Source organism: Schistocerca piceifrons, chromosome 1 (assembly GCF_021461385.2).
Source record: "Schistocerca piceifrons isolate TAMUIC-IGC-003096 chromosome 1, iqSchPice1.1, whole genome shotgun sequence".
NCBI classification, from domain to species: domain Eukaryota; kingdom Metazoa; phylum Arthropoda; class Insecta; order Orthoptera; family Acrididae; genus Schistocerca; species Schistocerca piceifrons.
The window spans coordinates 1,144,672,585-1,144,686,085 of NC_060138.1; the positions used below are offsets into that span (position 1 = coordinate 1,144,672,585).

General features: G+C 41.2%; 1 protein-coding gene across 1 annotated transcript in view; it reads left to right on the forward strand.

Moving 5' to 3' along the window:
- The window catches only part of LOC124712818 (mite allergen Der f 3-like), a 90,853-nt gene extending 79,060 nt beyond the window's left edge, over positions 1-11,793 (forward strand). The window contains exon 7 of the mRNA XM_047242901.1: positions 11,578-11,793. Within this exon, the coding sequence (XP_047098857.1) occupies positions 11,578-11,724 (147 nt within the window). The 3' untranslated portion in view covers positions 11,725-11,793. The remainder of the gene's footprint in view (positions 1-11,577) is intronic.
- Positions 11,794-13,501: the final 1,708 nt, after the last annotated feature.

Sequence of the window (13,501 nt, forward strand, 5' to 3'; positions counted from 1 at the left end):
GTACAGGGCAAGGTCAGTTAAGGGGGGGTAGAACGTCAAACGGGCCGACTTGGAGGAGGAGAGGCACCACAGGACATTTTAATTTCCATTGTCTATACTTTTACAAATAAATTCATAAAACTTTGTCAACATGACCAGGAAGGATTCAGGATTCACACCCATAACAGTGGAAGTTCAAAAACATAACAAAATAAATTTTTTACGTGTGAATCTTCATCATTTTTTCACTTACTATTGGCTGCATTTGTTGCTATAGGCACACTTTTCTTCATGAGTAAGTGAGATTCTTCGATAAATTTTGCACAGCATGCAAACCATACTTACAGGTGTATGAAACTCTAGAATTTTCCAAACCTATCAAATAAAGTAGGCCTGTTCCCTTTCCCTTACCCTTACAAAAAACTACTCATTGCTTACTTAGTTATTGAGCGTGTTGCATCAGCCACATGGGAGTCACTCTGTGTGAGCGTTGACCTCAGTGATTACGCACCTGCTTATCGCTCTGTGTTTACAAACAGACTATAAAATTTGAGCTTTTTCTAACCATGAAGTTTAAAATGTAACAGCTCATTCACTTTTTCATAAATTAAAAAAAATCTAGAGTTTTGTACACCTGTAAGTACAGGGTGTTTCAAAAATGACCGGTATATTTGAAACGGCAATAAAAACTAAACGAGCAGCGATAGAAATACACCGTTTGTTGCAATATGCTTGGGACAACAGTACATTTTCAGGCGGACAAACTTTCGAAATTACAGTAGTTACAATTTTCAACAACAGATGGCGCTGCAAGTGATGTGAAAGATATAGAAGACAACGCAGTCTGTGGGTGCGCCATTCTGTACGTCGTCTTTCTGCTGTAAGCGTGTGCTGTTCACAACGTGCAAGTGTGCTGTAGACAACATGGTTTATTCCTTAGAACAGAGGATTTTTCTGGTGTTGGAATTCCACCGCCTAGAACACAGTGTTGTTGCAACAAGACGAAGTTTTCAACGGAGGTTTAATGTAACCAAAGGACCGAAAAGCGATACAATAAAGGATCTGTTTGAAAAATTTCAACGGACTGGGAACGTGACGGATGAACGTGCTGGAAAGGTAGGGCGACCGCGTACAGCAACCACAGAGGGCAACGCGCAGCTAGTGCAGCAAGTGATCCAACAGCGGCCTCGGGTTTCCGTTCGCCGTGTTGCAGCCAACGTCCACGTATCGTCTCATGCGCCAGAGTTTACACCTCTATCCATACAAAATTCAAACGCGGCAACCCCTCAGCGCCGCTACCATTGCTGCACGAGAGACATTCGCTAACGATATAGTGCACAGGATTGATGACGGCGATATGCATGTGGGCTGCATTTGGTTTACTGACGGTTTCGTCAATAAACAGAACTGGTGCATATGGGGAACCGAAAAGCCCCATGTTGCAGTCCCATCGTCCCTGCATCCGCAAAAAGTACTGGTCTGGGCCGCCATTTCTTCCAAAGGAATCATTGGCCCATTTTTCAGATCCGAAACGATTACTGCATCACGCTATCTGGACATTCTTCGTGAATTTGTGGCGGTACAAACTGCCTTAGACGACACTGCGCCGGCCGGAGTGGCCGTGCGGTTCTAGGCGCTACAGTCTGGAACCGAGCGACCGCTACGGTCGCAGGTTCGAATCCTGCCTCGGGCATGGATGTGTATGATGTCCTTAGGTTAGTTAGGTTTAAGTAGTTCTAAGTTCTAGGCGATTGATGACCTCAGAAGTTAAGCCGCATAGTGCTCAGAGCCAGCCACGACACTGCGAACACCTCGTGGTTTATGCAAGATGGTGCCCGGCCACATCGCACGGCCGACGTCTTTAATTTCCTGAATGAATATTTCGATGATCGTGTGATTGCTTTGGGCTATCCGAAACATACAGGAGGCGGCGTGGATTGGCCTCCCTATTCGCCAGACATGAACCCCTGTGACTTCTTTCTGTGTGGACACTTGAAAGACCAGGTGTACCGCCAGAATCCAGAAACAATTGAATAGCTGAAGCAATACATCTCATCTGCATGTGAAGCCATTCCGCCAGACACGTTGTCAAAGGTTTCGGGTAATTTCATTCAGAGACTACGCCATATTATTACTACGCATGGTGGATATGTGGAAAATATCGTACTATAGAGTTTCCCAGACCGCAGCGCCATCGGTTGTTGAAAATTGTAACTACTGTAATTTCGAAAGTTTGTCCGCCTGAAAATGTACTGTTGTCCCAAGCATATTGCAACAAACGGTGTATTTCTATCGCTGCTCGTTTAGTTTTTATTGCCGTTTCAAATATACCGGTCATTTTTGAAACACCCTGTATGTTTTGAATGCTGTGCAAAATTCATCGAAGAATTTCTCTTACTTATGAAGATTAGTGTACCTATAGCAACAAATGCAGCCAATAGTAAGTGAAAAAATGATGAAATTTGACATGTAAAAAAATTATTTTACTATGGTTTTGAACTTCCACTGCTATGAGTGTGAATCGTAAATCCTTCCTGGTCATGCTGACAAAGTTTTATGAATTTATTGTAAAAGCATAGACAGTGGAAATTAAAATGTCCTGTGGTACCTCTCGTGCTCCAAGTCGGCCCGTTTGACGTCCTTTCCCCTCTTAAATACGATGCAAAATCAAAAAATTATTCTGTATTTTTGAAAGTAAAAGTGTAACTGTTGGGGAAAAATTGTAATTATTACAGAGTATTTCATTTCTGAAGTTACAAATGAAGACTAGAAAAAATAGTAGCAGTGTATTTTTTGGGACAGAAATTCTTAATAATGTTTCATCAAATATATAATATACGTGTGATATTGTTATGTACACTAAAGATAGAAAATTGAGATCTTATAAATGAGGTAGAGAACACACGAAATAATACATGTGTATAACAGGGATTTTTTTTGTGGGCGATGCTTCTAGAATATTTATGGTGCGAAACGTACGTCGGAGAGAAATACAACTATGAATTCAACCAGCAATGGGCAAGAAGTATTTACAATTATACTTAATATATTGACAATAATATAGAAAAAAGACACACGCAAACGAGAATCACTGACTTGTATTCATTCATGAAAATCAGCAAAACCATTATGCACAAAGTAGAGTCCTCGTTTGATATTTCTCACCCCCAGTACCAATATGAGGAATTGACCATTTCCCTATCACATAACTCTTATTGATAACAGAAATGTCTTTTTTAATTTAACTGGAAAACTATTTTGTCCTTGTCCACAGGCTTTAGAGACATAACTTCTAGGTACTCTTCCAGTATTTTTTGTATGGTACGGACATCTCTGTAGCTGCATTAATTCGTCTTTCCCCCTCTAAATTTAGGCAGATATAATTTCCTCCACCTACATGTGCTGATTATGGTGTGGAATTTCTGAAGCGAACCTCCATGCTTTCGTCAATTTTTAAAAAGATGTCAGAATCGGAGTCAGTCTCCTCATATTTGCTTTTTTTTGTGTACTTGCCACAGCTTTGGTCACAGGCACAGTTTTCTGGCTCTCTTGTTTTTGATTTACTCCTTTTTTGTTGGGAGGCTTTTCTTTTTACAGCGATGGGTTTACTGCCGCAGGTGTGGTCGGTCTCCCGCGCTAGTGCGGCTGGCGTATGCGAATGGCGGCAACCAGCACTACACCATTGTGTGGTTGGTGGCCTAACCATAGGCAACAGTGCGTGTGAATTTTTGAATGGATCATATCGTGTTTAAGGATTATATTGACTGCTTTATAATTACCTCCATATAGTAAATGTGACAATAATGAGTAACTCAGCAGATAAAGTACAGTTCTCTGTGTATATAACATAAATTTGGTGGCTACACATTCAGTATTTGAACAAGTGTGGCAAATGTTCTAGAGCTGTGTGCACATTTATTTTCAGTCTAAATGTGCTGTTTGTGAAAACTATTTCTTAGCTTCAAAGTGAAATTTCTAATGGAAAAACGAATTTTGACTAGCTGTTCGTAAATAATGGCAGTGTAATAACACTAGGAACGTTAGTCATAGGTACGGCTTTCTTTTGAATAGGTGAGGGTGTATCTTTTTTCTCTTTTTTGAAAGTTTTCACTGTATCAGTTGTAGAACATCGTACCACTATGATGTCGGATAAGTCGTAAGAAGCAATTTGATATAGGACACTGTGGTCTATCAAGTCAGGGAAACAGCATAGAACTCGCCTATAAAATGCACCTAAACTGCGGCGCATGCACTCTGAGCGAGATTTTAAAATGCTCTAGAACCTCTTACGTCACCAGCTTAGCCAGTCTTAACTGTTTGAAGCTCATTTCTTTTTCTCGCTAAAATCATCCTTGAATGTTAAGCACACGTTGTTGTTGCACTAACAAATTGCACAACTGACTTTTTGCGTAAACTTTATGTCAGCTAAACCGTTTTGTTTCTTAATTAGTTTTTGCATTATGTTTACAAATGTCTTTTTTCTCCTCGTTACCCTCTTGGGAAAGTTTAAACTACTTAACAAACTAAACAAAAAAATTCAAAAACTGGCCAACTAAGTCGATTGCATAAAGAGGGCGAGAGGGTATTCAAAATGTCGCATGATGCTCATGTGGTCAGCTTAGGTGGCCCCTGCAGGAAAAATTGAGGTTTTTTCCAGGTTTGATAGATCACAAGTGTCCTGAATCAAACTCTTCGTCTTTACTTCCAATACGATACATTCTATAGTCCTTATTCGGCGTTCTCGGCCTATGACTTGCAAACGATTGTTCTGTAAGCATCGCTGTTTATTGACTCTAAAAGCGAATATGTCTCTATTGAAGTCATAATCAGATCTGTGATAGTATAAAGTAAGTTATATAGTGGAGCATATAATTAACCGGAATATAATGATTATGTATACGTTATATATACAGTTCTTGTGCCTGCTGCGCACGGCCATAACAGTAATTTTCTGTGGCTCTCTTATTTACACATTTGTAACTGACTAATGCCCAATACTACGACGCATACGAAACATATATCATTCACTTAATTCCACTTTGTGTCTCTTTTCCTACTCGTCAACCAATTCTTTCATCCCATGGCGGCGAACACCCCTCACACCCACATGTTTGTTTCGTACTTCAGCTTGTGGAGACAAACAAAATGGTGCAGGCAGGTCACACTTAGTTGTAAGCACAGTGACCGTCGGAGTTCAGTTGATTCAGTCAGCGGAAATAAATAAACCGAAGGAGATATGAGCAGATTGGTCACATAATATGGCAAAATCAGACGGACGGAGGACGTCGAAAAAGTTGATAGAAGGGCAGCTCGGTTTGTATTACCGTGAAATAGGGAGGAGAGTGCCACAGATATGATACGCTTGTTAGGGTTGCAATCATTAAAACAAAAACGTTTTTCGTTGCAGCAGTATGTTCTCTTGAAATTTCATTCACCAACTTTCTTCTAAGAGCGTGAAAATAATTTGTTGGCGAAATTATCACCATACATAGGGCGAAATTATCATAATAATAAAATAAGAGAAGTCAGAGTTCTTACGGGAAGATTTAAGGGTTCGTTTTTCACAAACACTTTTCGATAGTGGAACGGTGGAGAAATAGTTTGAAGGTGGTTCGAGGAAGCCTCTGCCAGGAGCTTAACTGTGAATTTCTGAGTAATCATGCCCCCCCCCCCCCAACCAATTGGATAAGAACCAACTCTAATCCATACATATTATAAAAATGTACGTATGTATGTGTGTGTGTGTGCACGTGTGTGTGTGTCAGTGAGTGTGTGTGTGTGTGTGTTCCTCATCTCCTCCTAAGCCTATGGACCGCTTTCAATCAAACTTGATACTCATATAGTTTACTGTCAGGCGAATAACGTTGTGGAGGTAAGAACCACGTACCTATAATAAGGGTGGGGGTGTAAAAGGAGCATAACCCGCAAAGGATGAATTCCCAGACTTTATTCATCCAATATTTCAGAATGAGAGCACTTAGCGACTTTCAACGAACTTTACACATAATTTCAAACCTTAACGAAACTTTTTATTGCTGACAATCCCTACTAAATGACGACAGGAAAAATTTTGCAGTGAACACATAGTGTGTTGTGGGGCGATCACTCTGTTGTAGAAATAATTCAAAAGCCAAGATCGCTTAAATACTGTTTACTAGATGACTGGTTTCAATACACTAAAGGTGCCATTATCGGATCTGAATGTAGATTAACATGTATAAATGTATCGTTACATCCAAATGATTTATACATGTTAAGCTACATTCAGATCAGCTGATGGCACCTTTAGTGTGTTAAAACCGGTAATCTAGTAAACAGTATTTAAGCGATCTTGGCATTTGAATTATTTCGACAGGAATTTTTTTAAACACATGCTACTTTTCCGCTGTTCATACAGTGAAAGTACCGTATGAGGCATGACGTTATAATTTATTAATTATTTACCACTAAATATGTTTGCGACACATTTTACAGACGGTATGCACTATAGCACACTTAATATAAGTGAAAAATTATAGCCAGCCGGAGTGGCCGAGCGGTTCTAGGCGCTACATTCTGGAACCGCGCGACCGCTACGGTCGCAGGTTCGAATCCTGCCTCGGGCATGGATGTGTGTGATGTCCTTAGGTTAGTTAGGTTTAAGTAGTTCTAAGTTCTAGGGGACTGATGACCTCAGCAGTTAAGTCCCATAGTGCTCAGAGCCATTTGAACTATTTGAATAATTATAACATTGTACGGCACATAGTTTAGGAGATATGCCGTAATAAACAATGAGATACGTGAAAAACTACCGCATCGTACATGACGTTAAAATTAGTTTCTTCGCTGCTACTGACTCTATTCGTAACACATTTTTCAGACAGTATTCACGTATGCTGCTGAATGTGCCTACACAATTATATCACTATACAACATATAGTCCAGGAGGGATGAATGGGCGACATTTTTTAAATTCCTGATATTCACTACTATATGTTATGGATTATTATTATTATTACACATATTGCTTGAAACAGTAATCACAGCAGATGAGTTCACTATTGTTATTATCATTATGCGGGGCGATTCAAAAGTAACCGTAAGCTCTTTGTTGGTGTAATGTATGGTTCAATATAAGAATAAAATGTTACATAAAGTTTTGCCTGAAATTGCTTTATTTCCGAGTTATGACACATAATGTCATTTGTGGTAGACATTAGATCATGGGCCAGTAAAGGCTTTGGCGTGTCGTGTACGCCTGCGTATCGACTGATGTTGCTTTGTCGATAGTGTCCCTGCATATTTCGGACGAGTGCCAGAGAATATCTCAAAGTTGCTTATCCCGATAAGCGGACAAGTCGCGCAGGACCAGATGCTGGGGCCGCCAAATCTCTGGATCTTAACCCCTGGGCTTCTACCCTCGGGGCTATTGCAAGGAGCTCGTGTATTGTGCTGTAATCGAGAATGTAGCACAACTACGGCAGTGAACTGTGCAGAATGGGATGAGCGGAGCCTCCAGGAGCGGTAAGACTTCAAGCACGTCAGTGTCTTCATCTCTATGGGCATCACTCTGAACGTGTCCTGAGGTAAACATACAGTACGTAGTTGAATTGAATTTCAGGTCTCTTCGCGTCGTTGTTTTCTGAAAAGAATCAATTCTGTGTTGCTTCCGTCGCACTTGTGATCCCTATTCTACTGCATAACTCTGAAATAGTTGCTTTAAGTGTTACTCTTACTTTGATGCATACATTACATCCACAAAACGTGTACAGTTACTTTTGAATCAGCCTGTATATTACACAGTTCTATACATATTGTAACGTTTACTCACCAGGTAGTTCGGTTAGATATAAAAAAGGGCATGTGCGCCCTAATCACTTCTGTTAAGATAAATGCATTAGTAGAATAAGTAAATAAATAAAATATGTTACTGCCATGGGTAAGGTAGTTATTATCAACATCTTTGATGACACAAAAATAGTAAAGGCACTAATGAATGAAAGACATTAGCTGCCAGTGGGCACTGATTTATATCAATGGAGCAAGTTGAAAATTTGTGCCGGACCGAGATACAAAGCAGGGTCTTCTGTGTACTAGGTAGACCCGCTGACCATTACGCCGTCACGGCACGGACTACCCTAGCACCCAAATTCTCAACTTATCCACACATTACGCATGTAGTGCCCCTATCCTCATTACCCGCTACATTTCTCTGATTCCTGTAAGAATTCGAGCTTTTTATATATATATATATATATATATATATATATATATATATATATATATATATATATATATATATGTATAGGGTGGTCCATTTGGTCCATTGACAGTGACTGGGCCAAATATCTCACGAAATAAACATCAAAGCATCAATCGAAAAAACTACGAAGCACGAAACTAGTCTAGCTTGAAGGGGAAACCAGATGGCACTATGGATGGCCCGCTTGATGGCGCTGCCATAGGTCAAACGGATATCAACAGCGTTTTTTTAAAATAGGAACCCCCATTTTTATTACATATTCGTGGTGTACGTAAAGAAATATGAATGAACCACATTTTTCACTTTGTGATAGATGGCGCTGTAATAGTCACGAACGTATAAGTACGTGGTATCACGTAACATTCCGCCAGTGCGGACAGTATTTGCTTCATGATACATTACCTGTGTTAAAATGGACCATTTACCAATTGCAGAAATGGTCAATGTCGTGTTGATGTATGGCTACTGTGATCAAAATGCCCAACCGGTGTGTGCTATGTATGCTGCTCGGTATCCTGTACGACATCATCCAAGTGTCCGGACCGTTCGCCGGATAGTTACGTTATTTAAGGAAACAGGAAGTGTTCAGTCACATGCGAAACGTCAACCACGACCTGCAACAAATGATGATGCCCAAGTAGGTGTTTTAGCTGCTGTCGAGGCTAATCCACACATTAGTAGCAGACAAATTACGCGAGAATCGGGAATCTCAAAAACGTCGGTGTTGAGAATGCTACATCTACATCGATTGCACCCGTACCATATTTCTATGCACCAGGAATTGCATGGCAACGACTTTGAACGTCGTGTACAGTTCTGCCACTGGGTACAAGAGAAATTACGGGACGATGACAGATTTTTTGCATGCGTTCTATTTAGCGACGAAGCGTCATTTACCAACAGCGATAACGTAAACCGGCATAATATGTACAACTGGGTAACGGAAAAACCACGATGGCTGCAACAAGTGGAACATCAGCGACCTTGTCGGGTTAATGTATGGTGCGGCATTATGGGAGGAAGGATAATTGGCCCCCATTTTATCGATGGCAATCTAAATGGTGCAATGTATGCTGATTTCCTACGTAACGGTCTACCGATGTTACTACAAGATGTTTCACTGCATGACAGAATGGCGATGTACTTCCAACATGATGGATGTCCGGCACATAGCTCGCGTACGGTTGAAGCGGTATTGAATAGCATATTTCATGACAGGTAGATTGGTCGTCGAAGCACCATACCATGGCCAGCACGTTCACCGGACATGACGTCCCCGGATTTATTTCTGTGGGGAAAGTTGAAGGATATTTGCTATCGTGATCCAACGACAACGCCTGACAACATGCGTTAGCGCATTGTCAATGCATGTGCGACCATTAAGGAAGGCGAACTACTCGCTGTTGAGAGGAATGTCGTTACACGTATGGCCAAATGCATTGAGGTTGACGGACATCATTTTGAGCATTTATTACGTTAATGTGGGTTTTACAGGTAATCACGCTGTAACAGCATGCGTTCACAAAGCTACATGTATCACATTGGAACAGCCGAAGCCGCGCGGGATTAGCCGAGCGGTCTACGGCGCTGCAGTCATGGACTGTGCGGCTGGTCCCGGCGGAAGTTCGATTCCTCCCTCGGGCATGGGTGTGTGTGTTTGTCCTTACGATAATTTAGGTTAAGTAGTGTGTAAGCTTAGGGACCGATGACCTTAGCAGTTAAGTCCCATAAGATTTCACACACATTTGAAAATTTTTTTGAACAACCGAAATAAAATGTTCGTGTAAAATTGTGAACCATATGTTTGTGACTATTACAAAGCGAAAAACGTGGTCCAACTAAAAAATTCATATTTCTTTACGTACTACACGAATATATAATAAAAAATGGGGTATCCTATTTAAAAAACGCAGTTAATATCCGTTTGACCTATGGCAGCGCCATCTAGCGGGTCACCCAAAGCGCCATCCCCCTTCAAGGTAGACAAGTTTCGTTCTTTGTAGTTTTTTCGTTTGACCCTTGTTTCGTGAGATTTTTGGCCCGGTCACGATCAATGGACCACCCTATATATGTCTTTCAGACATACAGGGTGACAATTATTGAACTACATGAAGTAAAATCGTCATAACTTCTGAACGTTTTGCATTAGGACGTTCAAACTGCACGGTTGGCAGCGGGGCGTCTTGGGAATTAGTATGCGCCGTATGGTTTGCCTTAGAGGCGAAGTCCACTTTCATTTGGATGGGTTCGTCACTAGCCAAATTGGCACATTAGGGGACTGAGAAACCGCATTTCGCGGCCGAGAAGTCTCTTTAGCCGCAAAGGGTGACTGTGTGGCGTGTAATGTCGAGTCACTCATTGGTGCGATATTTCTCGACGGCACGTTGACTACCGAACGGTACGTGAAGGGTTAGGAAGATGATCTCATGTCCATTATCCAAAGTGACCCTGATTTCGACAAAAAGTGGTCCATGCAAGACGGAGCTCGACCCCATCGAAGCAGGAGATTGTTTGATGTTCTGGAAGAGCTCTTTGGCGACCGCATTCTGACTCTGGGGCACCCAGAGGCCACTGGCATGGGCCTCGATTGGCAGCCATATTCTCCAGATCTGAACACACGCGACTCCTTTTTGTGGGGCTATATTAAAAAGGAGGTGTACAACAATAACCCCAAAGCCACTGCTGAACTGAAAACAGCCATTCAGGAGGTCATCGACAGTATCGATGTTCCGACACTTCAGCGGGTCATGCGGAATTTCGCTATTCATCTGCGCTACATCATTGCCAATGATGGCAGGCATATCGAGCATGTCATAACCTAAATCTGAATATCTGTAGTGTCGTTAACATGTTAGATATGGTGTGTGTACGCCGCAGTTTGTAACTAATTTACGTTTTTCCTTATATGGTTCTGTAATTGTCACCCTGTATGTAACTAAGGCGAGAAAAGCCAATGATTCCTTCAGTGTGGATGCACACCAAGCTCGTACGCTTACGGCAATCAGAGAAATGTCACGAGTAATGAGGATAATGGGGAATGTGTGGATAAGCTGAGAATTTGGGTCCGACAGGAGGTGGGGTAGGATAGTCCGTGCCATGACGACGTAGTGGTCAGCGAATCTACCTAGTAAACAGGAGACCCTGCTTCGAAGCCCGATCCAGCACAAATTTTCAGCTTGCCCCATTGATATAAATCAGTAACTATTGGCAGCTAATGTCTTTAATTCCTGTGTGCTTTGACTCACAGTGGCTTCAGAACTAGAATGATGTCCGAAAGAACAGACACCACATATAAATACAGCAAAATTATGCACTTTGAAATATTGAAAATTTTACATTGGAAATGATACCTACAGGCTGATTCTGGAGGGCCGCTGTTCCACGAGGGAGTCCTGGTGGGCATCGTGTCGTGGTCCTACAACTGCGGCGAGCCACCCTATCCAGACGTATTCACGCGCGTGTCCAGCTATGTGGACTGGATCAACCAGTACATCACCGCCTAACAGTGGCTGTGGGTCGCTTACTGATTACAGCAAAGTTTTAATGTATTACGTATGCCATCTTGTCATAAGTACAAACATGTGAACAACTGACAATAAAATACAAAATGTAATTCAGTTCAGTCAAGAGTGTGTTCTACCACTTACACATCACATGTCATCCTATTTTACTAAGCAGTCTCGTTATTGCGTAGAACAAACGTTACTTAACATGTAATATTAGAAAACTACAAAAAATATAGAATTTTTGCTGAGAAACACAGGAGAAATCGACGAGCCGGTTATTTTCAAGCTACTTATGTATAGTCGTGCTCAAAAGTATCCGAACGACCTGAATTGCATTTCGCCTGATTCACATGCAACCCACATAACGCAGGTGTCTAGCAGGTCCTCTAATCGCTCCTCGGTACAGTCGTTTGACTATTGAAAATGGTTCCAACAAGTCACCACTAGAAAACACTGCTCTGTATCGCAATAACTCAAGATGTAAAGTAATACCAAGGCAACACAAATATCAGGGAACACCTTATCACAGATAAGACTGTCTTTAAGGCTTGTAAGCTCACATTTATTACAATAAATGACACACCTGAAATGGTACCATTCTCATTATTACGTCAGATAGGTAATGCACATAGTAAGTTCGTCGTATTCATGATTTCCTCTTCAATGTGACATACCGTACTTATTATTTAACACAAAATGACATTAAAAATTTAAGCTATTCACGAGGAGCTAGTTGAGAATATGTATGAACTTCAAATGACACGACGAACCGTCTGTTCTGCATATGGATACAAACCCAGGTCATGCAGACTAAGCTAAGGCTTCGCGATTAACGGAAACTAACAGTCATTCCTGACGAAGCATACAGAGAGTGATATACCTCGATTTTAGACAGTATCAGTTATCAAATATCAACTTAAAATAACATAACGTATACATTTTTAACGGACGCGAATTCCTACCCAGCATCTACTGTCCTTGTTAACAAACTACGAGAGATGTTAAATATTTCTTCTTCACAAATAACTTACTTGAGATGCCATGAGGTAAAGCTTTGATTTGGACAGGAATTCGAACCCAAAACCTAATCGGATTGTTATCGAAGCACAATCTACTGTGCCATATCGCTTTTTCGTGGCAGTAGCTAGATGTTCTAACTGAAATGACGAGATGAAACATAAATTTTTTCCTTCCCAGGACTCCAAAGTGTCACCTATCGCTGTTATATTCCAGAGAAAACGAACGTTAAATATGGGTTTGCTACACCAGCAGCGACATGTGAGCATGTTTGAACTAGAAAAAATATGACGAAGAGTTCAGTGGTGACTGGGAATCGAACCCCATAAATATCGTTGTTGCCTGCACGCAAAGAGATGTCAGCTACTGAATTTTTCTCCACCAGCAGCTCGGAATAACATCCTTGAACTTACAGTGATCTCGCAAATAGTTCTGTGTCTTGCTTGGAGTCAAAAACGTCATATATCGATAGTGTTGACAACGAAAGAAAATACATTAAAAATCAAAATTATTATCCACCAGCAGATAGGTGTCCTCATGCTAGAGCTTAATAATACATAATGAAAACTTATACTGGTGTCACTCTGAGCTAGAATTTATGGTCAGCGACTAAGTGTAGGGTCAATGAGTCAGATGCGTGTTTTTCAGCAGGTAACGTCGGCCTAATCATGTGGGAGAAATGACAGCGACGTATATGGGAAGGGAGTAAGATTCCTTGGCTTTTGGTTTGGCAGTATTCGACAGCCATTTATAGGCG